This window comes from Phoenix dactylifera, chromosome 3 (assembly GCF_051530095.1).
Source record: "Phoenix dactylifera cultivar Ajwa chromosome 3, Ajwa_hap1_PhDact_Kaust_v1.1, whole genome shotgun sequence".
In the NCBI taxonomy this organism is placed as follows: Eukaryota; Viridiplantae; Streptophyta; class Magnoliopsida; order Arecales; family Arecaceae; genus Phoenix; species Phoenix dactylifera.
The window spans coordinates 54,701,295-54,725,049 of NC_143192.1; the positions used below are offsets into that span (position 1 = coordinate 54,701,295).

Genomic DNA, 23,755 nt, shown 5'->3' on the forward strand with positions numbered 1-23,755 from the left:
CAAAACAAAACTTGAGTAATCATAGAAAAGGAGAGGTTCTTTACCCCAAGACAAAACATTAATAATCACAGAAAAGGAGAGGAAAAAGACGTACGTGGGTGTCATCAAGTCTAATCTAATAGATAATGGCTTGCTTGGCTTTTTTTTTTAATCTAATAGAGTGTATGAAATTTGGCTAATTGTTCTTGTGCTCGACTTTTCCATCACTGCATTATAATTAGGAAGGGTTTTTTTTTGTGATGATAAGGGAGGCAAAAGAAGCCATCTGATCATTAATGATAAGGGAGAAATCTTCAAAGCCCTAAAACCAAACATGACTAATCATAGAAAAAGAGAGGAAAAAGACGTGGGTGTCATCAATTCTAATCTAATAGTGTATGTAATTTGGCTAATTGTTCTTTTGCTTGACTTTTCCATCACCACATGATAATTAGGGAGGGTTTTTTTTTTTGATGACAAGGGAGGCAAAAGAAGCCATCTGATCATTAATGATAAGGGAGAAATCTTCAAAGCCCCAAAACCAAACATGACTAATCATAGAAAAGGAGAGGAAAAATAAGTGGGTGTCATCAATTCTAATCTAACAGATATCTACGATGGCCTGCTAGACTTTTTTTTTCCTAATATATTAGTGTTTGAAATTTGGCTAATTGTTCTTCTCCTTGACTTTTCCATCACCACATGATAATTAGGGAGTTTTTATTTTTTATTTTTTTGTGATGATAAGGGAGGCAAAAGAAGCCATCTGACAATTAACGATAAGGGAGGAATCTTCAAAGTTCTTTACTCGAAAACAAAACTTGAGTAATCTAAGTGAGACACATCCCCCGCAAATTTATTAATCAAAATGGTATGCATGAATTTTCACTTTTATTGAAAACAGAATAATATAGACTAGGTTCTTGACTGGAATTCTATTATGCGAGAATTACAGGATTTCAATCATGCAAATGTTGCTTGTCCTATAACTTTGGTATGGATTGAATAAAAGATGGTTGCTTATGTGTAAGTTGATTTTGCCGGTCATTTGAATTAAAAAGCTCCAAATAATTTCATCAGCTTGATGAAATGAAACTACCACAGGCCAACGGTCGTGTTGGGTCTCAAAATCACTAAAGGAGAGGGTAGGATAGCAAAGCAAGCAATTGTGCAGGACATGTATAGCATGGAAACTAAACATGCTTCATGTCAAAGTCAATTGAAGCTAATCAACCGAGCAACATGCCCCCGCATGTAAAAGGGCACCCAATCCTCACCCCAGCACCAATCAACCGAGCCAAAAAAAAAAAAAAAATCACCCGGCAGTCTTGGAGTTTCCTAGAGCTCTATGGATTCCAAGCCCTTGCACCCTTAAGCCAATGATGATCGGGCTCTTTGACAGTAGCTTCTTCAAACAAAATACAAGATTTCTCCAGATCCCTATTTCCGGTAGAACAATGGAACGAGTTCATGTACCGCGGTCTATATTTTGGAGGCTTCCATTGGGCTCATTAGATGGATTCTACATGATACAAGATTTCGCATACTCATTAGATTGCCTAAATATATATTTTTATATATCCTATTTTCAGATTTGCCTAGTTACATCTTTTGTTCGAGCAGTCCATATACAAAATTGCATTCAAACAACTTGGAGGGTAACCTCGTCGGCCTCTCCTCCCCTCTGCTCCCCACCCGAGTGACTCTCTCAATCATGGGCGACTCTCACAATCAAGGGTGACTTTTGCAATCACGGGCGACTATCATGACCATATAAAGAAATATGCATATTAGTTTGAAAACTCCGAGTTTGCAACCTCTACAATTGCTAGCATGCCAAAGCATCTCTACTCCAAAACAATACTTCTTCCCTCGGTCTATAAATAGGGCTCTCCAATCCCCATTTCGGTACCAACCAGCACAACTAGAAACCACGTACGGAAAACTTAGAGAGCCTTATTAATTATGGATCCTAGTCGTAGGCAAATCCTTCTTCCTCTAAATCATTTATCAATTAGCCTTCTCCTGCTATTCTTCTTCCTTCTTCACTACTCATCAGCAACGACAATTGCTGCAACTGCTGCTTCTTCAATCGTTGAATCCCAAGCGAGAGTTCTGCTCCATTGGAAATCCACCCTTCAAAATTCACACGCCCAACAACTCGGTTCTTGGTCTCTCTCCAACAACGTGTGCATGTGGCATGGCATCACCTGCATGGAGAATGGAGGCCGAGCTGTGATCACGGGCATCAGCCTACCTCGTGCGGGCTTGGTAGGTAAGCTCGACGGCCTCAACTTCTCTGCCCTCTCATCTCTCACTCGCCTCCACCTCCGACGCAACTACTTATTTGGAGCAATCCCGCCTAGCATACGCACGCTTTCTGCTCTCACCTCTCTCGATCTCTCACATAATCGCCTTTCCGGCAATCTGCCCCTCCCTCTTGCCAGCCTCTCTAACCTGACTGAGATCGATCTTTCTTCAAACAAATTCAATGGTGAGATTCCTCCTTGTTTCTTTGCCAACTGGACCAAACTGATCTCTCTCAAATTCCAACAAAATTTACTTGGTGGCACACTGCTTCCAGAGATTGGCCAGCTCAAGAGTCTACGTGTGCTTTATTTATACGAAAACAATCTCGCTGGTCCCATCCCTTCGACCCTTGGTAACTTGACCAACCTAAGATTCCTCTTCCTTTACAGAAATCAGTTCTCTAGTAATATTCCCCAGGAACTGGGCAATCTTGTTAACATGTTGGATCTACGAATCTCACATAATAATTTAATAGGTTCCATCCCCTCCAGTTTAGGAAATCTCATCAAACTCAAAATTTTGTACCTTAGTGTAAATAATTTATTGGGCACCATTCCGCATGAATTAGGCAACCTAGTGAACTTATATGAAGTATCTATTTTTGAAAATCAACTATCAGGCTCCATCCCTTCTACTTTAGGAAACCTCAGCATGCTTGACTTCTTAGACCTCTCAGAAAATCAACTATCGGGCTCCATTCCTTCTACTTTAGGAAACCTCACCATGCTTGATACCTTGCACCTCTACACCAATAATTTATCTGGCACCATTCCTCGTGAATTAGGCAACCTACTGAACTTACGTGATCTAGATATCTAACTAAATCAACTATCAGGCTTCATCCCTTCCTCTTTAGCAAACCTCACCATGCTTGACCACTTGCTCCTCCACACCAATCATTTATCAGACTCTTTGCCCCAAGAACTAGGTAATCATACCAACCTCATCACTCTAGAGGTAGCTGACAACAATTTCTCTGGTTACTTACCTTCAGAGATTTGTAAAGGAGGTGCGCTTCAATATCTTGCTGTGGAAAAGAACTACTTTGAGGGCCCCATTCCAAGAAGTTTAAAAAATTGCTCTAGCTTATTTAGAGTTCTCCTTGAAAGAAACAAGCTTAAAGGAAATATCTCTGAAGACTTTGGGATATACCCGAATCTAAACTACATTGACATGAGCCACAACCAATTATATGGCCAGATCACACCAAATTGGGCACATTCTCAAAATTTGACATGCATCAAGATTTCAGGAAACCTACTTACTGGGAACATACCCTCTGAATTCGGGAAGTTGCTTCACTTACAAGTCCTGGACCTTTCCTCAAATCAACTTGCAGGAGAAATACCAAGAGAGTTAGGTACCATGAGCTTATTGTTTAACCTGACTTTGAGTGATAACAAAATATCTGGAACAATTCCTTCAGAGTTTGGAAAATTATCCAAACTGGAAATTTTGGATTTATCTAACAACGACATCAGCAGCCCAATACCACCACAATTAGCAGGTTGTATTAAACTTCGCTTCATGAATTTGAGCAAAAATAAATTTGATGGGATCATTCCGTCTCAACTTGGAGAGTTGAAAGGATTGCAAGATTTACTTGATCTGAGTGATAATTTTTTTGGAGGAGAGATACCATCACAACTGGCAAGTTTGACATATTTAATATCTTTGAACTTGTCCCACAATAATCTGTCGGGTGCCATTCCTTCATCTTTTGGAAGCATGTTGAGTTTGTCATCAATAGATGTATCGTACAATAATTTGGAGGGGCCAGTTCCGAGAAGCAAATTGTTTCAAAATGCTTCAGCAGAGTGGTTTATCCATAACAAAGGTTTATGTGGTGAGGTGCCAAGTTTGCCTTCTTGTGGACCAACCACTGTAAGCACTCATTATTCAACTAAAAACCACATTATACTCTTTGTTATCACTCCTATAGTGGGCAGCTTGGTTCTTTTCGGTTTGTCTACTATAATAATTATTGTTCTTCGTAGGAGAGGAAAACCTACAAAGAAAAAGGATACTAATGTTATTATTGGCGATCTATTTTCGATATTGAATTTTGATGGAAGAGTTGCTTATGAGTACATCATCAATGCCTCCGAAAATTTTGATGAGAAATACTGCATCGGATGTGGAACATATGGCAAAGTTTACAAAGTAGAACTTCCAATGGAACAAATGGTGGCTGTTAAAAAACTTCATCCAATGGAGGAAGAAGTATTTGATGAGAAAAGTTTCCAAAGCGAGATTCAAGCATTAACCAGAATTTGACATCGTAACATTGTAAAACTTTATGGGTTTTGCTCCAGTTCAAGTTGTAAATTTCTTATATATGAGTATATTGAGAAAGGAAGTTTAACTAGCATCCTTCATAATCAAGAAACAGCAGAGGAATTGAATTGGGAGAGAAGAGCTCATATTATCAAAGATGTGACCCATGCTTTATCATACATACACCATGACTGCAATCCATCCATAGTGCATCGTGACATCTCCGGTAATAATATATTATTAGACTCTGATTTTAAGGCTTATCTTTCAGACTTTGGCACTGCAAGAATTCTGAAATCTGATTTATCAAATTGGAGCACACTAGCAAGCACATTTGGATATGCTGCCCCAGGTAAGTCATTCTTCCAATTTGTCTTGCTTATTATTTAGTTATTCTATTTGTTATATATAAATATATTCTTATAATTTGCTTTATTTTTCTATTTCAATGTCTTATGTGGCTTACCATGCTTTTGAAAAATAGGATTAGTATATATTTGCCAAATAGAGATTTTTCAGTAAACTTTTGATGATGATTATATCTTTCATTTGTGAATTTATCCATACCAGAGCTTAGATATTTAAATAAAAGCAAACTAGTGCCTATAGATAATTAATATTTTCAAATGATGGCTATATTATTTAACTAGTAATTATTTAAAGAAAATAAAAAAATAAAAACTATTACTAAGCATAAACTTTAATTAATCAATAATAACATTTATTTTACAAACATCAAAGTATTTCCAAAAATTAATATATAAAGTAAGTTTGGAGACAAGATTTCGGCATTTTTGTTAAGTTTGAGAAAAAATATTTAAATTGAAAATAAACAGATTATTCCTTTATTTTTTTGCAGAGCTTTCGTACATGACAAGGGCGAATGAGAAATGTGATGTATACAGCTTTGGCATCGTAATATTAGAAGTAATAATGGGAAGGCATCCACGTGATCTTGTCTCCTCCCTATCTTCATTAGACGTCCAGCAGATGCTATTTAGTGATGTATTAGATCAACGCATCTCACCTCCTGCAGCTTATATGGTAAAAGAAGTGGTGCTACTGGCTATTATAGCATTTTCATGCATCCGTGCTGTACCACAAGCACGACCAACCATGCAAAGGATATCTCACTTATTCATAAGTGGCAACATTCCAACTATTCACGAGCCGTTCAACTCAATTAAATTATGCCAATTGGTGGAGTTTTTAACATAGATGCAGTGCTTAATAGCTACAAAAATCTTAAGTAGTTCTTTCATGTTGCATGGAATAAGTTATTGTAACTCTTTTTTATTTTTACCTTCTAGAAACACCATTATATGAACCTCTACTCTATTGTTCCCATTCACTACTCTTTTCAACAAATTTAAGGGAAGTGTCTCACTTCGTCCATTTTCCCAAAATAGATTGTTTTCTTTACCTTTCTTTTTATATGTAGTGTCATCACTTAATAGATGGCCTATGATGCTGTGATCCATGTGATAGTTTCAAGTGGAATGATTTGTTTTTAATGGATCTATGAGTATTAAAAGGACGGGAAAAAAACAAAAGTCTGTGATCGATCATTATGATATAACCATGGCAGCATTCAGAAAATTCTAGATGCAAAGGAGACTTCTTTTTAGAATTGTATGCATAGTCACGGCCCGTTGTCAAGTTGGCAAATGTAAAGTCGAGCAGGACTAGAAAGACAAACTTCTAGTATGACTCTCGGAAGAAGAATAAGCAATTAATGTATTTTAAATAATTTTTTTAAAAAATAAATTTCTGAATCTTACTTAAAGGTTGGATAAATATTCAAAAAGAAAATAAGAAAGACAATGGAAAGAGAATGGTTTGAGGAATCTATAAAGAAGACAAAACATTTCTTAGTCAATAATAGATATAGCTAAATCATTAGGACACGACATGGAAGACATGTCAACAGACATGTAAAAATCCCGATGCCAATACTTCCCCATGTAAACAAAGTCCTCCAGATAAAAGCCGCCCAAAGTAATTTCTCCGATAAATACCCTAAACTAGAAATATTCCTAATTTAAGTATGAATTTTAATCTATTCAAGCTCTACATAGAACATAATAGTTTTGCAGGCTCACGCTTAACTCTCTTAGGCCATGGTTCATGGTTGGTTAAGGCTATAAGGTCGTGCTTGACCATGCTAATGACTTAAACTTGTCTTTTGCTTTACTTGGATTGGGCAGGACAAAGCCTAATCTACTAAGATTAAGATGTCAGTTGCCGGCAGTGATCCATTTTGATGCCCATTTCATTATTCCAATGCTAGTTCACTCTCTGAAGATTTTGGGTCGCAGCCAAATAGCTCGGGTAGAACAGGCCAGTATGTATTGTTTGCGTAGGAAACCTGTGAGCTCTTGTAGCAGGTCCAATACAACTGGGAGTAGAAAGGGGAAAAAAGTAACCAAAGATGAGTGCAGGAAAACCTCAGCCAATTCATTGCTTGTTTCCTTTACGACCTTGGAAAATCCAGCAAACGCTCACTTTTGAGGCGGAGGAGAACCTTGAAAGTTAAGTCATATCAGCTCCGGCCCTTTCTTGGTTGGAGAGCAGCTGATTGGGATCTGCCTATTTGACTCGATATTTAAAGAAAAGAGAGAGAGAGAGGGATGGAGAGAATCTGCAGCACCATAAAAATTGTGGAAGTGCAGGAATAGGAGGAACCGCATTAAAATTTGGCATGGTTTGTGGAGAAATTAAAGGAATTTACTAGCAGCAAAACAAAGTAAAAGCATATTCTCCAAGCTGTCCAAACACTGGACAATCCATGAGATTCACCAACTGATACATTACCTTTGCATCTTGGCATAAATGCATTTAAATATAAAAAAGTTTGTAATTACTTTTACTTGCTAATATTCTGATGGGTGAATTTAAAAGTATATTTAACAAAAGTAACACAACCATTCTAAATAAAGCGAGTAAAGAAATGATGGGGTACAAATGTGATAGGCAACAAGGTCAGGGCACTGTTTCTTGAGAGTTTTCCAAAAACTTAAGCACAACATAAACGAGAAGTGAGCAATCCAATGACGTCAGCTAAAATGTAATCCAAATGAAAGCCTAACCAAAAAAAAAAAGATTGGTCTAAAGTGGCACATCAGTTGGAGCAGCAGGTTGAACTGGTGCATAAAAGAGTACAAATTAAAGTATATCTATCATCAAGTCTGCAAACAGATATACAAGAAAAAACCTATGAAACTTCAATGCCATAAAAAAAGTCAGTTGTTGCTAATTTTGGATAGCACTGAGAAGGAAGGAAAAAGGCAACATTTGAAAATTAGGCATATAGCATTTTGCTGAGAGTCCTGCAACGACCTTTCTTGACTGTGCTATCATCCGTAGCTTTGTACTCCATGTTCTTCAAAGCAAGTTCCACACCATACCCACCCAAATTTACTACATCTGAAGAACCAACAGCACTACAATAGCTGCTCGCTGCTTGACATCCAGAAGGCAATACAGGTCTCACTACGTATTTAATTTTTCCCTAAGAACAACAGAAAACACATTTAAACAAAAAATAAAAAGAACAGGGCAGCAAAGTTCTGACAGTGAATCTAGAAAGAGAGTAAATAAAATGGCTAAGAGCAGACAAACTGAAAACAGTTACCAACATAATAAAGGAAACTGTATGTTAAGTTGTTTTCATTTAGGAAGAATGAAATGACTAATAAAAAATAAGTTTCAAGTCCACATTATGGCAAATCTGAAGGTTGGGCCTCAAACTAATACATAAGAATGCCGTAATTATGATACAAAAAGGCATTGCAAGGCATGATATATGATATCCATGAGTAAGCAAAAGGAGAACAAATAAAAAGTAAAAAAGAACATTTCGAGTCAGTACAACCCAGTAACAGGCAGAACCAGCTGGTGCTGGCCCTGTCCTGGTTGGTACTGGTCAGCATAGAATCGTACCAACTAGGTTGCAAGTTCTTCGCAAAGACCCAGGTACCATGGGCATCCCAGGTACTGGTACCTCACTGGTCCAATCCAGGAAGCCTGTCTTGCTTCCTTGGTCCAGGCTTTGACTACCCATTTCAGCTCAAACATTGATTTCATGTCCTTGAACAAACATGCATCAAAAGTTTCCCTCCACCCTTATATCTTCGTCATCAGTACTTCTTTCCCCCTCTATTTCCCATAAATTTCTGTGAGTTAGTCATCCTATGCAGTCACTCCAATCAAACAAACATCAAAAGTTTCATCAATCAAGTAATTGTAAATCTTCCATGCTAACACTAGGTGTGCTACATTTCATTAAAATTGGAAGTAGAAAAATGTTAAGGACACATCAAATGGAACAATCAGTGAGTTTAAATTTTATTGAGTAATCACATCTCATGCAAGGAAAGAGATTGGTTTTGCAGTTTTTTCTTAACAATATGTATGTGCGAACATTGTTAATTGCTATATGCCATGTTATTCTAACTGAGAGACAGGAATGTGTTCACTGTTCTACATATAAAATAAATAATGGCTCATTAGTTAATACCTTTTTTGATGCTTCCACCAAGGTAACATGAAAGTTTTTAAACCAGTCTGTTCCAAGAGCTCCATATAGAATAGCAACTGGACTGGCAATACTTGAACCAAAATATATGTGATCAAAATCAAAAAGTTCAGGCTGCTCAGCAGATTCCACAGCTCTGGCAAAATCCAAATAAACATATAACCTCACTATATAACAAGGAAGCAGAAAAGATCAACAAGAGTTGCAATGACAGAAATAGAAATTCAACAAAGCCACAGAAAAAGTGGATATGACTTACAGTTTTGCTGAAGTGTCAAACCATGAAAGAAGTTCGGTAACATTGAACAGTAGTCCACTACCAGTATCTACGTAGCAGCAACTTCCCTCAGGGCTTCTCGGGTTTCTGCTTATGAGAAAAGGCTCTGCCTTGACTCTCGAAAGTGGCTCTGACAAGTCTCCCATAACATGTTCTGAGTTGGTTTCGTCGTCAGAAGGATAAGAAGATAAAGAATCCTCCTCCAACTGCCAGTAGAGCATTAGTCTAGGCGATGCTGACCGAAGCATAAGAGAAAATTCAAAAACTGATCCCAAGGGTTCACTTTGAAGCGAGCGCGCATCATGGACAATTTTGTGAATGTAGCATTTGGCTGTCAAACAATCGGAGCCTTTATCTGGTTCGAGCCAGAGATCAGTAAACTCCCAAAACAGGTTTTTCCATTCTTTAGAGAGCAATTCTCTGTTGATATATGTTGTAATAATTCTTTAGTAACCCATCAAACTGAAGTGCACCTTAACCAAAGAAGATATAAACTTAAAAAACAAATAACAAGCAAAATAATACTTCAATGCCAACAATGCATCATACACCAGTGCCAACAATGCAACTATAAACTGAAAGCAAACACAAAAATTATCATGCAAGAGAACAACAAAATCACAGATTCTCAGTTACTCATACCTTTACTTACCACCAACAGAGAGTTCTCGGCTAGGGCAAGCATCCAGATTCCATCAGGCAAGCCTACTTTTGAATTTCTTTGGAATTTCATTTGTTCAGGAAGGGGAAAAGAAAATCTTAGTCCCCTACTTTTTGATAAGTTAACTATTACACTCGTACCAGCAGATTTCCCAAGTCTTTTTCCTAAATAAAAGGGATATTCTCGATGCCTGATTCTCACTAACACCATTTGCAATCAGAGATACATAGTTCAGTTCCAACTCCTTGACTTTCTTTACAAAATCAGAAAAACTCCATCTTGTAGGCAAGATCAAGTTTATCGTTGGCGACACAACTTACAGTTAAGAGGGGAAAACATCAATAGAGGATCAAATAAGAGTAGCATATGAATTTTATAACCAAATAATGGAAGGCAGGCCAATCGCTCCCTAATAATAAAAGAAGATCAAGTATGTTCATATCCAGCGAGATCCAATCCTTTCTTCCAAATAAAAAATCAACAAGATCTTGGCAATGTCATGAATTCAACTATTCAGCGAAAAGAGAACAAAGAATAGATGAAAGTAACATTCAAGATTTACAGATCTAATCAGATACCTCACTTTCCAAATTACGAAATTTCATCGTGCATATTATGTCCAAAAGGAGTTAAGAAAAGTAACGCATGAATGTAAAAAGGATTCAAGAAGAAGGCTACTCGGCTTCCAACAGCAACGGAGTGCCGGTCCACTTAGCCCGGAGCTACCTGGAAGTTCTTCGGCCGACGGTTCTCGGCGAAACACAAGTCTCCGGCGAAGTTCAGAACGAGGAGGAGAGAGATCAAGAACGCCACAGAAACCCTAGATCGGCGACGGAGCTCCGTGGCCGGATGAATTTTGGGAAAGAAAAGCTCCCTCACGCGTAAAGAAATCCGAAGAAAGGAATGGAACGGAAGGAAACGCGAAATCCGAAGAAAGGAATGGAACGGAAGTAAAAGTTAAAAATTTCGATGTTTGTGAGTTTTTTTTTAGTGAAGTGAAAGAAAAAAAAAAAATTTGGTCAATAATTTTTTTTTTTCTAGAAGTATTTGAGGAGAAAAAAATTGAAACTTTATAGTACCTATTTTACCCCCTCTATTCATAAACATATTCATATTTTAGTAAAAATGTTAAAAATTTTTTTTTTTTTTTGCTCTTCAAACTTCCAAATAAAGAGAAAGGTAGTACTTTCAGAAAAATTTATTCTATTTCATCCTTTTCTTTTTTTTCTCTTCATTAAAATATTTCTTTCTTTTTTTCTCCCCTCAAAGCTTCCAGGATCCAACGCTCTGGTGGACTCGGCCGTGGTCTCGGTGACCGGCCTCAGCGAAGGTGAACGGTATACGAGCAGCGAGGATATATAATAAATTCGAGACTCGGGGGACTGTCCAATCGGGGGACCCTGTGCTTTACATCACACGCTTCATCATGTCTCTAATCGCTGGAGGGAATATCTGGTGCGGCATAAGACAACCCGGTTATCTGAGCCGTTGGATGTTGATACCTCGATTCAGGGCTTCGCTCTCTTTTCTCGCTTTTAAGCCAATCGGAAGGCTGACATGGTTTCCATTGTTTCGTGAACGGTCAAGTCGCATGACATTACGTGGAAATCCGCGGTATCGCGCTGGCACGTAGAATTGCGCCGCATCGTGGCCTGGTGAACATTACGACGGCATTCTAATGCGTCTCCTTTCTACTTTCTAGATAATCGATCATGACGACATTAATTCTTATATTTCCATTATTAGGAATGTGATGTAACTGCAAGGGATCCAAAATTGCTAGCACAGTCACTATAAATTTAAAATAATTAACCACGAGTATTTTGAAGTTTAAGCAATGCCACGTGTGAGATGCCATGCCCGAAGTCTCTCTCTCCTCTCATTTCTCCCTAACCATTTAGCCTCATCGCTGCCAATCTCTCCCTCATTCTCCTCGATGAGTGTGATCGGCCTTCCTCTTTCTTTCTCTCCTTAATGGTTGATACAGGGCAGCCCTCCCCCATTTTTTCCTCTTTCTTGTTTCTTCCTTATGGCCAGAACGGTAGCCTCGGTTAGCTTTGGCATTATAATATTAGAAGTCATAAAGAAAAGGCACTGGGGTGATCTAGTCTCCTTCTTATTATCATTAATGTCTACTAGATATTATTCAGAGATGCGTTAGATCAACGTATCCCATCTCTTATAGCTTATATGGTAAAAAAAGTGTTGTTGCTGGTATGTTAGCTTTTGCATGCATAAGTATTCTACCACAAGTATGACCAACCATGCGAAGGATATCTTACTTATTCATAAGTAGCAACATTCTAACTATTCACGAGCCGTTTAATTCAATTAAATTAAGTCAATTGGTGAATTTTTAACATATATTTAGTGTTTAAGAACTGCAAAAATCATATGGTTATTCAATGTTGCATGCATAAATGATGTTAATTTTTCTACTACAAAGCACTTTAGAAGGTAGCTATTTCGGAGAAAGTTGAGTGTTCCTATGGTCGGTACTGAAGAATACCTGAAACACCAGCAAGCTTCCTTCTAAATGGAGCTGGTAGCTTGGGCTATCAGGTGTGCAACAAGAGCGAAGCCAACCATCACTTACTATAGGCATATGGTCTTCTCTAACCACTTGTCTAAATCTTGATGACCGACCTCCTAATCTTCATGCATTCTGGACACCTTGGAGGCGAAAGAAATCAAGCCATTAGTTAGAAAAGCTTGGGTCAACTTCTTATGGCACTTAGCTGGCACGTTTGGTACAAGCAGAACTAGAGAACTTTTCTATGGAAAACAATACCATAAACGCGAGACGTGGACTTAGCACTCCTGAAACCTCCACTTTTTTCTGCTGCAGGTAGCCACAGCCTACGTATCAATCTCGAAACTCATTTATATTTTTTTTAAGCAACACCATTATATGAACCTCCGCTATAATTTGTACTCATTCACTAATTCTTTTCATTAAATTTGGAAGAAATGTCTCACTTCCTCTGCTTTTCCTCAAACAAAAAAATCTTTTTTACTTCTTTTTCCGTGTCCTGTCATCACTTAAAACGAAAGGTTTGATGCCACGATGCATGTGATAGTTTCAAGTGGATTTATTATTTGATGGATCTATGAGTTAAAAAAAGGGGAAAAAAAACAAAAGTCTGCTCAATACTTCGAAGGATCATTATGATATAACCATGGAAGCATTTAAAAAATTCTAAATGCAAAGGCAACATTATAAATATAGAATTATCTCTTCAAATAGTATATATAGTCACGTCCAGTTGTCAAATTGAACAGAAGTATGTTTGAGCAAGACCAACTGGATAAATTTCTAGCATAGCTCCTGGAAGAAGAATCAGCAATTAATGTATTCTAAGTGAGATTTTTTTAAAAGAAATAAATTTCTAAATCTTAGTTAAAGGTTGAGTTGTGACATGGCCCAGTTTCTTCCCTGCTTACATTTTCAAACCCAGAGCTCACCCAAGCCAGACTGAGTTGTCATCAACTCTTGCATTTATGCATTGCATTCTTGTGCGCATACATGCATACTAAGTTTCCTACTCCCAGTTAATGTTAATCTGCTCGATACCGCGATTCTTCTATCTCAAACGCGTCTGTGATCGCAATCACCACCGTCAGATTTTGATTTATTCACGAGATGCCATGGATTTGACAGCAACCCGGGTTAGCAATCCTTTACGTCTCATTAAATTAATTCGGGAGCTTTGAGTTTGTAAGTCCAGAAGGTGGAAGAAATCTGAGTCAGAGATGACACCAATTGTTGGGATGTGCGAAGCGAGAGAATTAGGTTTGATAGGGATATTACGAGGATAGCTAAAATTCTCTAAACATCACAAAAATATTTTGGGATAGGAAATAGAGGTACTATGAGAAAGATGAAAGTTTTCATCTAAGTTATTTCATACTTATATAATTTTTAGGATTGGATTTAGAATTATTATTTTCCAGAGGTGGACCAAAATCTTATCTTGGGATTAGGCTAGGATATGGGTCATCTAAACTATAGATGCATGATTCTAATTTCACCAAACCAAAATTCTTGGGAAACTCACATAAGAACAGGTGAACCCCAAAGTTACCACCCTGGCCCTGGCCCTCTTTAATTGATAGCTCCAAATATCTTTTGATCTTGGGGCATCAAAGAAGACGACCGAGAAGGTGGGTGTTAGGGGCCGGCCGTGGCAGGGGTGAATGGTGAAAGAAAGCAAAAAAGGAAACAAACTCTTGCATTAAAATCTATGAAATCTTTGAGGAACACTAAATAAAAAATTGTATGAAGCAATTATCAATTTTTTTGTCAAGAAAGTGGAAAAAGAAGAGCGAAATTGAGCCCTAGAACGCGAAAAAAATGGCAACAAGATCATATAGCTGTAGAGTGTCATTCCAATTTTATTGGATGTGCATGAAGAGATATAGACGTAGAGTGGAAGTGAAAAATGCTAGGGTTTGATAGGTTACGTACTATTTTGAGGTTTTCTAAGTTGTGCCTGAATTACACATACGTTTTCAGAACTATATTAAAGTCCATAGCAAGTTATTTGCAAATAATCCATTATCTTATAGTAATTAGCGTAATATTAGAAGGCTTGCATGCAAAGAATGGCTCATAATAATCGAATATGAGAAACTTATAAGAATATTATTTGAGAACTGTACAGGTAGATAAATATTTAGATTATTTCAAAATCTATATAGATGGATGAATAATCTAATCATCCATCGATCATTTTGAGATTCTATACATGTGGATCAATACCCCAATCATCCATGCAGTTGCTTGGAGATCCATATCTATAAATGACTATTTAGATTGTTTTGAAATTTGGATAAATAATCTTGATCATGAGCCAGTAATTTTGAGATTTGTGCAGATGAATAAATATCTCGATCATCTTAATTTAGATCTGTGTAGATGGAAAAAATATTTTTGGATCATCTGGGTTGCTTTGGGAGCTGTGCAGGCATCATCCCATTCTTTCTCTCGAATAACCTCTTCTTTTCTTCTTCCTCTTCCTCCGTGTTGCCAACGGCCGATGGAGAACACATGCAGCAGCACCGGCATGCCTCTCGCAGCTCCATCGGTGCATCACTCCCCCGTTTGTGATGAATCCCTCTCTTCTCCCCAATTTCTAGGGATCTCCATCTACTCAAACCCTAATTTCCCCTAATTTCCTCTAATCTCTCGATCTCCAACTCCGAATTCCGCCCCAATGATCCACAGCCTATTTTTGACCTCTCTTGCTTCCCCGATACATTCTTATCCTCTTGCCTCTGTTGGATACAAGACTTGGATTACCCTCTTGACTCTCTCGATTTTGGCATCCTCTTCGACACGATCACTCTAAGTCAATATCTTATGTCTTCTCTATCTTTATTTTCTCCTGTAATTTTTTTGTAGGATTATTAGTCTCCGGACGCGCAATCGAGAGGCAGCACTCACTTCTTGCCAACCTGGTTCGCCAGATTCCAGAGGTGAAAGAAAGACCAATTTTATATCAATTTATTTTTACCTCTATTAAATTCGTTAGTGCCTTTTATTCAGGCAATTAACTACTTTGTCTGTCCATGAACAAAAAATTGAAAATTTTCCCTCTCCTTATCACCTCTCTGTTTCAAGATCCAATGTCATTCTTGCAACTATTTATGCTGGGACAGGTTATCTAATTCGATGCACTTACTAACAATTTTCCTTTGCTCCTTTTCTTCTCTCTCTTTTTTTTTTTGTTGATTTGGTATTATTAAGTTATACATTTGCCATTAGCTTTGTAACGTGAAGGCATGGAGCATATCTAAGGTGTTCTGCAAAGCATTAATGCCTCGATTTCCTTGTTTTGAACTTCTATATAAATTAATGTTGTTCAACTACCTGAGCTCTACAGTTAGCTTTGTTAGTTATCTGAATACAGACGAGGAAAGGGAAACGACTGATTGGAGACCTACAAACATAATGCTTTGCATTCCCAATTAAATTACAAGTTCTTGAACGTCTTCGCATGTCTGTAAATCCTGTTTGCCAGATGAGACATGTTTTAAACTTTTACATCAGCATCTTGCTATGTATTCTACCAATTTAAAAGATGAGCAAAGAGAGGTAATAGATTGTTCCATTGCGCAGGTTCATAGATCCTTTTTAATATAGACAAATTTGCTTTTCGCACCTTACTGGATATTCGTCTTCAGAAAATTCCTCTGGGTTAATAATAACCGTTTCTTGTATGATGGAAAACCAGACGATTGCTTATCATTCACAAGGTTTTGAAGTTGGTGGTGGGATGGAAAGGTGGATGGCTTCTTATCCTTCAACAGGGTTTCAACATTATAGAGGCCTTGGATGATAACAAGATCCATTGATGTGCTGAAGTCCTGTTATACCCCATGGTACAAAAGAGACTATTCCCCAGGGTTTTGGCACCTGAGACTAACTTTATCTTTGCTTTATAAATCATCTCATGGAGCAAGTATTATTATGCATAATATTGATAAGAGACTCAAGATGGTAGAAATTAAGTGGATTGAATTTGGGAAAGTGAATACTTATCATGGACATAAATTTGAGCTGTTATGGACAAAGCTCGGACGGACTGACCGTGTTTCTCCTGTCGACTGAACAGCCAATACTTATCATGAACTGCTCTATTCTCTCCTTCTCAGCCATTCCCTGTAGCACAAAAAGTGTGATTGCATATCTCTATCCAACATAAAAACCCTGTCCAACATAAAAAGTGAATACTTATGTTGGACATTGATGTCCAACATAAGTGGCATGAGCTCACTATTCAACTTGAATCCATCGCATTCGATGCATGGAATTAATTTAACATGGTACAATTAGTTGATGGTAGCAGTCCGACTAAATGCAACTACTTCATGTGCCGATGATGGCTAATGAAATTTTTGGGATTCAGGGTTTTTTGATTATTATTGCACATCCCAAAAGGATGAGTGCCGCTACTATCCCATTATATGTAAAGCAAATAATTGATCAAAATGGCAGGAGAATTTGATGGATGGCTGTGATATAACTACTGATTATGAAACGAAAAGTTTGATACTTGATTTTCCAGTACATTTTTCATTTTGGATGACTTAAAAAAATAAATATAAGCTATGCCTTTATCCAAAGCATTATGTTGGAAATGCTTCATATAGATTTCATATACTTCCTCAACCAACTCATAATTAGTTATTTCTATAAAAAAAGGTTACAGAACATTATGACGTGCAAAACTAATACCACATGTGCCTCCACAAGCATACTTATCTCCAACACCATTCTAGGATCGGAACAGGTCTGTATTTATTATTTGTGTCTATCGTCAAACTAAAAAAAAAAAGAAGCATCATTTGTGTAGGAAACCTCCGAGCTCTTGCAGCAGGGAGGAGAAGGGCCAAAAAATGAACCAAAGATGAGAGCAGGAAAACCTCATCCACTTCAGAGCTTGTTTCCTTCCAAGACCTGGGTAAAGCCAGTAAACATTCATTTTTGAGGCACAGGAGAATCTTGAAAGTTAAGGACCTAATGTCATGATGCTCTGGTCTTTTTTTGGTTGGAGGGGAGACTTTGACTTGGAGAACCTCAGTTGGAAATATATGGCGAGCAGGCGGCAAGCTTTTTGGAAGGATACGGAAAGCAAAGAAACCGTGTTACAAGGGCTGATATATATATATAGCCAAACCATCTAAAATCTAGAATACAAGATGATGTGAATCTAAGATGGTCGCACAGAGCTATTCAACAGATACAGGATTCTTTTGCGACTCTACTACCGTTTCCTGTAGCTATTCTTGGAGCATTTTATCTGTTTCCAATTGAATAAGATCTGAACTTTTTGTCAGATCATAAAAGTATTCAATCAAACCTGGTCACCCTCCCCTCCTCTCTGCTCTCCATCATGTGCGACTCTCTCCATCATGGATGCATCACCAAGTAAAGTCCCCTCTCAATTTTCAGTTACCCTCTGGCTCTGCTAGCTGCTACAAGTCTCTAAATTTCTCATCTAATATGTACGATGGACTACTTGACTTTTCCATCACCACATAATAATTAGGGAGTTTTTTTTATGATGATAAGGGAGACAGAAGAAGCCATCTGACCATTAATGATATGGGAGAAATCTTCAAAGTTCTTTATCCCAAAACAAAACATGACTAATCACATAGGAGAGGAAAAAGAGGTAGGTGTCATCAATTCCAATCTAATAGTTGATGGCCTGCTTGACTTTTTTTTCTCTAATCTAATGGAGTGTATGAAATTTGGCTATTTGCTCTTCTGCTTGACTTTTCCATCACCACATGATAATTAGGAAAGTTTTTTTTTTTTTTTTTTGTGATGATAAGGGAGGCAAAAGAAGCCATCTGACCATTAATGATATGGGAGAAATCTTCAAAGTTCTTTACCCCAAAACCAAACATAAGTAATCACAAAAAAGGAGAGGAAAAAGACGGTGGTGTCATCAATTCAAATCTAATAGATGATGGCATGCTTGATTTTTTTTCCTAATCTAATAGAGTATATGTAATTTGGCTAATTGTTCTTTTGCATGACTTTTCCATCACCACATGATAATTAGGGAGTTTTTTTTTTCGTGATGATAAGGGAGGCAAAAGAAGCCATCTGACCATTAATGATAAGGAAGAAATATTCAAAGCCCCAAAATCAAACATGACTAATCACAGAAAAGGAGAGGAAAAAGACGTGGGTGTCATCAATTCTAGTCTAATAGATATCTATGATAGCCTGCTTGACTTTTTGTTTTCCTAATATAATAGAGTGTCTGAAATTTGGCTAATTGTTCTTCTCCTTGACTTTTCCATCACCACATGATAATTAGGGATTTTTTTTTTTTTGTGATGATAAGGGAGGCAAAAGAAGCCATCAGACAATTAATGATAAGGGAAGAATCTTCAAAGTTCTTTACCCGAAAACAAAACTTGAGTAATCTATGTGGGACACATCCCCCCAAATTTGTTAATCAAAACGGTATGCATGATTTTTGACTTATTATCGAAAACAGAATATATAAACTAGGTTCTTAACTGGAAATCTATTCTGTGAGAATTACAGGATTTCAATCATGCAAATGTTGCTTGTCCTATAACTTTGGTGTGGATTGAATAAAAGAATTACGAATCTCTCTCAACGATCTTTGTTCTGGACTGAGCAATGGTGCCCAGTTGCGGTATTACCCAATTGCACTTAGCCCAATTACCTTGTGGGCCCACCCAACAAACGCTCACCTGAGGAGGCCCTAATTGCTCACCACATCCCCCTTTTCACATATTTTAAAGCATTTTCACAGATGGTGTTAGGGAGACCGACTTCATTGAGTGAATGAAGCAAACAAGAAGAGTGGGAAATGAATATAAGTGAGGCTTAATTTTGCTTATGGAACCTGATTTAAGTGTATGAGAGTGCAGAATGAGCTAGCCCAAGTTGATGTAGTAGTAGTCTTTGCCAAGTCTGCGAATGGGTAGATTAATCTAATTATCAAAATAACATATTCCAAACGATTATATCATTGCTATCTATCAGATCCAATTCTCTCAGGTCCATACCTTACCATGTTAAGATCTAGGAATACATATTTTTTTTATTTTGAACGGTTGGCCTTAAGGTTGATACCTTGGTACATTTTTACCCAATAACATTTATTTCATTGTGACTTCCACCCTTTTGCTCCCATACAAGCTCCAATTGGCGTCTCATGTCCGTTGGAATATAGAGTGATAATTGCTGATCTTTTTTCTTTGTATATAGAGTTTATCAATGATCTGATTCTAAGATAGCTGCAAAGAGACACACACACACACACAAAGAGAGGGAGAGAGAGAAAGAGAGAGAGAGAGAGAGAGAGAGAGAGAGAGAGAGAGAGAGAGAGAGAGAGAGAGATCAAAGCTGACATTGCAATCCATGTAATATGAAATGCATGGACTGTCTACATATTAACAAGATATTAATGAAACATTTCCAACTTGATATGAATGAATGCAATATTACACATCTCTCTTTAAATACCACCTAACAAATCAGAACTGCAAAACCTAAGCTAACAATGTCACGGCGATGAAAAAAAATATATATGAAGAATAGAGTAATAATTCTTTTCTGGGCTTCTGTAATTTCAAAATCCTTTGGTGACAGCCATTATTTTGAAGTTTTAAACGATGCCACGACTGAGATGCCATGACAGGGAGAAGCCAAGTAGTTTCATAATGATAATTTATGAATACAAGAGCAGAGTTATACAATTGAGTGTGTATAAATATTTCTTATTATCATTTCTAAAAGAATCAAGATTATGTGCATTCCTCTCTTTATTTTATCAAACCAGTGTGCATAAATATTTTGAAGTTTAAACCATGTGATAGTTTCAAGTGGATTTATCATTCGATGGATCTATGAGTTAAAAATAAGGGGGGAAAAAACAAAAGTCTGTTTGATACTTTCGATGGATCATTATGATATAACCATGGCAGCGTTTAGCAAATTCTAAATGCAAAGGCAACATTATAAATATAGGTTTTCTCTTCGAAATAGTATATGTAGTCACATCCAGTCGTCAAATTGAACAAAAGTATGTTTGAGCAAGACCAACCGGATAAATTTCTAGTATGACTCTTGAAAGAAGAATTAGCAATTAATATATTGCAAGTGAGATTTTTTGTTTTCAAAAATAAATTTCTAAATCTTAGTTAAAGGTTGAATTTTCAATCCCGGGGTTCACCCAAGCCAGTCTGAGTTGTCATCAACTCTTGCGTTTATGCATTGTATTTTTGTGCGCATACACGCATACTGAGTTTCCTACTCCCAATTAATCTATCTCAAACGCGTCTGTGATCGCAATCACCACTGTCAGATTTGGATTTATTCACGAGATGCCATGGATTTGAGAGCAACCCGGGTTAGCAATCCTTTACGTCTCATTGAATTAATTCAGGAGCTTTGAGTCTATAAGTCTAGAAGGTGGAAGAAATTTGAGCGAGAGATGACACGAATTGTTGGGATGTGAGAAGCGAGAGAATTAGGTTTGGTAGGGATATTATGGGGATAGCAATAAAACTTTAAACATCACAAAAAGATTAGCCTCTTGAAATTGAGATTAGCCTCTTGGTGACAAAAAGCCCCAGCTGTAGGGAAAGCAACCGGCAAAGTGTGATATCAATTTTGCAGCAGAGGACACTGCCATGTAAATTAAGATAGCAGACCCCAATGGCGTGAAACAAAATCCATGGTGTGGGGCTCGAAATAGCTTGGGTTAAAGAAAAACCCAGACTGCAATCGGCTCAATTATTCTTGATTGGACTAAACCTTCGTGGGAAGGTATGGCTCATCTTCGATTAGCATTCCTTCAAGATAAATTCCGCCCAACTTAACCCATCCTAGAAATATCCAATTGAACGCAAGAAAAAACTCATTGGGAGCGAACAACCATATGGTCGATCAGACATTATCCCGAGAAGCACTGTTTCCTGTAGCTATTCTTGGAACTTTTCATCTGTTTCCAATCGAATAAGATCTGAACTTTTTGTCAGATCATAAAAGTATTCAATCAAACCTGGTCACCCTCCCCTCCTCTCTGCTCTCCATCATGTGCGACTCTCTCCATCATGACACATCGATGCATCACTGAGTAAAGTCCCCTCTCAATTTTCAATTACCCTTGGCTCTGCTGGCTGCTACAAGCCTCTAAATTTCTCATTTAATATGTACGATGGACTGCTTGACTTTTCCATCACCACATAATAATTAGGAAGTTTTTTTTGTGATGATAAAGGTGGCAGAAGAAGCCATCTGACCATTAATGATATGGGAGAAATCTTCAAAGTTTTTTACCTCAAAACAAAACATGATTAATCACAGAAAAGGAGAGGAAAAAGAGGTGGGTGTCATCAATTCTAATCTAATAGATGATGGCCTGTTTGATTTTCTTTTTTATAACCTAATAGAGTGTATGAAATTTGGCTAATTGTTCTTTTGCTTGACTTTTCCATCACCACATGATAATTAGGGAGGTTTTTTTTGTTTTTTGTGATGATAAGGGAGGCAAAAGAAGCCATCTGACCATTAATGATAAGGGAGAAATCTTCAAAGTCCTTTACCCCAAAACAAAACATGAGTAATCACAGAAAAGGAGAGGAAAAAGAGGTGGGTGTTGTCAATCTAATCTAATAGATGATGGCCTGCTTGATGTTTTTTTTAATCTAATAGAGTGAATAAAATTTGGCTAATTGTGCTTTTCCTTGACTTTTCCATCACCACATGATAATTAGGGTTTTTTTTTGCGATGACAAGGGAGGCAAAAGAAGCCATATGACCATTAATGATAAGAAAGGAATCTTCAAAGTTCTTTACCCCAAAACAAAACATGAGTAATCATAGAAAAGGAGAGAAAAAGGACGTGGGTGTCATCAATTCAAATCTAATAGATGATGGCCTCCTTGATTTTTTTCTTTTTTCTAATCTAATAGAGTGTATAAAATTTGGCTAATTGTTCTTTTGCTTGACTTTTCCATCACCACATGATAATTAGGGAGCTTTTTTTGTGATGATAAGGGAGGCAAAAGAAGCCATCTGACAATTAATGATAAGGGAGAAATCTTCAAAGTTCTTTACCCCAAAACAAAATATGAGTAATCACAGAAATGGAGAGGAAAAAGAGGTGGGTGTCATCAATTCTAATTTAATTGTTGATGGCCTTGCTTGACTTTTTTTCTAATCTAATAGAGTGTATGAAATGACTAATTGTTCTTTTGCTTAACTTTTCCATCACCACATGATAATTAGGAGGCTTTTTTTTGTGATGGTAAGGGAGGCAAAAGAAGCCATCTGACCATTAATGATAAGGGAGGAATCTTCAAAGTTTTTTACCCCAAAACCAAACATGAATAATCACAGAAACGAAGAGAGAAAAGACGTGGGTGTCATAAATTCTAATCTAATAGAGGATGGCATGCTTGATTTTTTCTTTTTTCTAATCTAATAGAGTGTATGAAATTTGACTAATTATTCTTTTGCTTGACTTTTCCATCACTACATGATAATTAGGGAGGGTTTTTCTTTTTGTGATGATAAGGGAGTAGGGGTGGCAATCGGGTCGGGTCGGGTCATAAATGGGTCGGGTCACATGCAGGTCGGGTCAGAAAATCATAAACCTGAACCCGACCTGTTTATTAAACAGGTCAGAAATTACAACCTGAACCTGACCTGTTTATTAAACAGGTAACTCGACCCGACCCGTTTAACCTGTTTAATAAACAGGTAACCTGTTTACCCAGCCCGACCCGACCTGTTTAACCTGTTTACCCAACCTGACCCGTTTAACCTGTTTAGACCTGTTTAACCTGCCCAACCCAACCTGTTTAACCTGCCCAACCCGACCTGCTTAGACCTGTTTAGACACGTTTAACCTGTTTAACCCGTTTAATCTGTTTGACATGTTTAACCTGCCCAACAGTTAAACGGGTTAAACGGTTTAAACGGGTCAGACATCTAAAACCCGTATCCGACCCAATTAATAAACATGTTAAACGGGTCGACCTGTTTACGATCCGAACCTGTTTAGGCCAAACCCAAATCTGTTTATGGCGGGTCGAACATGGGTCGGATTGTCGAGTCGGGTCATATTTTGCCACCCCTATAAGGGAGGCAAAAGAAGCCATCTGACCATTAATGATAAGGAGAAATCTTCAAAGCCCCAAAACCAAACAT

General features: G+C 37.5%; 2 protein-coding genes across 10 annotated transcripts; one reads left to right on the top strand and one right to left on the bottom strand.

The window, feature by feature from the left end:
* The first annotated feature begins 1,739 nt into the window (after nucleotides 1-1,739).
* On the top strand, nucleotides 1,740-6,084 carry LOC148702395 (uncharacterized). Its single transcript, XM_089929849.1, has 2 exons — nucleotides 1,740-4,918; nucleotides 5,426-6,084. Exon 1 carries the CDS (start codon nucleotides 3,157-3,159, stop codon nucleotides 4,564-4,566), a length of 1,410 nt encoding a protein of 469 aa, XP_089785975.1. The 5' UTR covers nucleotides 1,740-3,156; the 3' UTR covers nucleotides 4,567-4,918; nucleotides 5,426-6,084.
* A 1,620-nt stretch (nucleotides 6,085-7,704) lies between these two features.
* LOC149768153 (UDP-glucose:glycoprotein glucosyltransferase-like) lies at nucleotides 7,705-11,388 on the bottom strand. 9 transcript variants are annotated; one of them, XM_089929861.1, is made up of 4 exons: nucleotides 10,768-11,388; nucleotides 9,363-9,800; nucleotides 9,086-9,239; nucleotides 7,705-8,077 (listed from the first exon to the last, which is right to left on the bottom strand). In XM_089929861.1, exons 2-4 carry the CDS (start codon nucleotides 9,626-9,628, stop codon nucleotides 7,868-7,870), a joined length of 630 nt encoding a protein of 209 aa, XP_089785987.1. In that variant the 5' UTR covers nucleotides 9,629-9,800; nucleotides 10,768-11,388; the 3' UTR covers nucleotides 7,705-7,867. The 9 variants fall into 9 exon arrangements, with proteins under 9 accessions (XP_089785987.1, XP_089785986.1, XP_089785985.1 ...); XM_089929860.1 differs by having other exon boundaries at nucleotides 10,720-11,388; XM_089929859.1 differs by having other exon boundaries at nucleotides 9,363-9,853; nucleotides 10,033-11,388.
* Nucleotides 11,389-23,755: the final 12,367 nt, after the last annotated feature.

Bases quoted from the DNA above. Each gene is read 5' to 3' on its own strand.
- LOC149768153 (XM_089929861.1), bottom strand. From the start codon at position 9,628: ATGCTTCGGTCAGCATCGCCTAGACTAATGCTCTACTGGCAGTTGGAG. The intron at 9,240-9,362 runs GTAAGTCATATC...GGATTTTGCCAG, and splicing joins TTTGACACTTCAGCAAAACT to AGCTGTGGAATCTGCTGAGC. The intron at 8,078-9,085 runs GTATTAACTAAT...TGTTGTTCTTAG, and splicing joins TGGTGGAAGCATCAAAAAAG to GGAAAAATTAAATACGTAGT.
- LOC148702395 (XM_089929849.1), top strand. From the start codon at position 3,157: ATGCTTGACCACTTGCTCCTCCACACCAATCATTTATCAGACTCTTTG.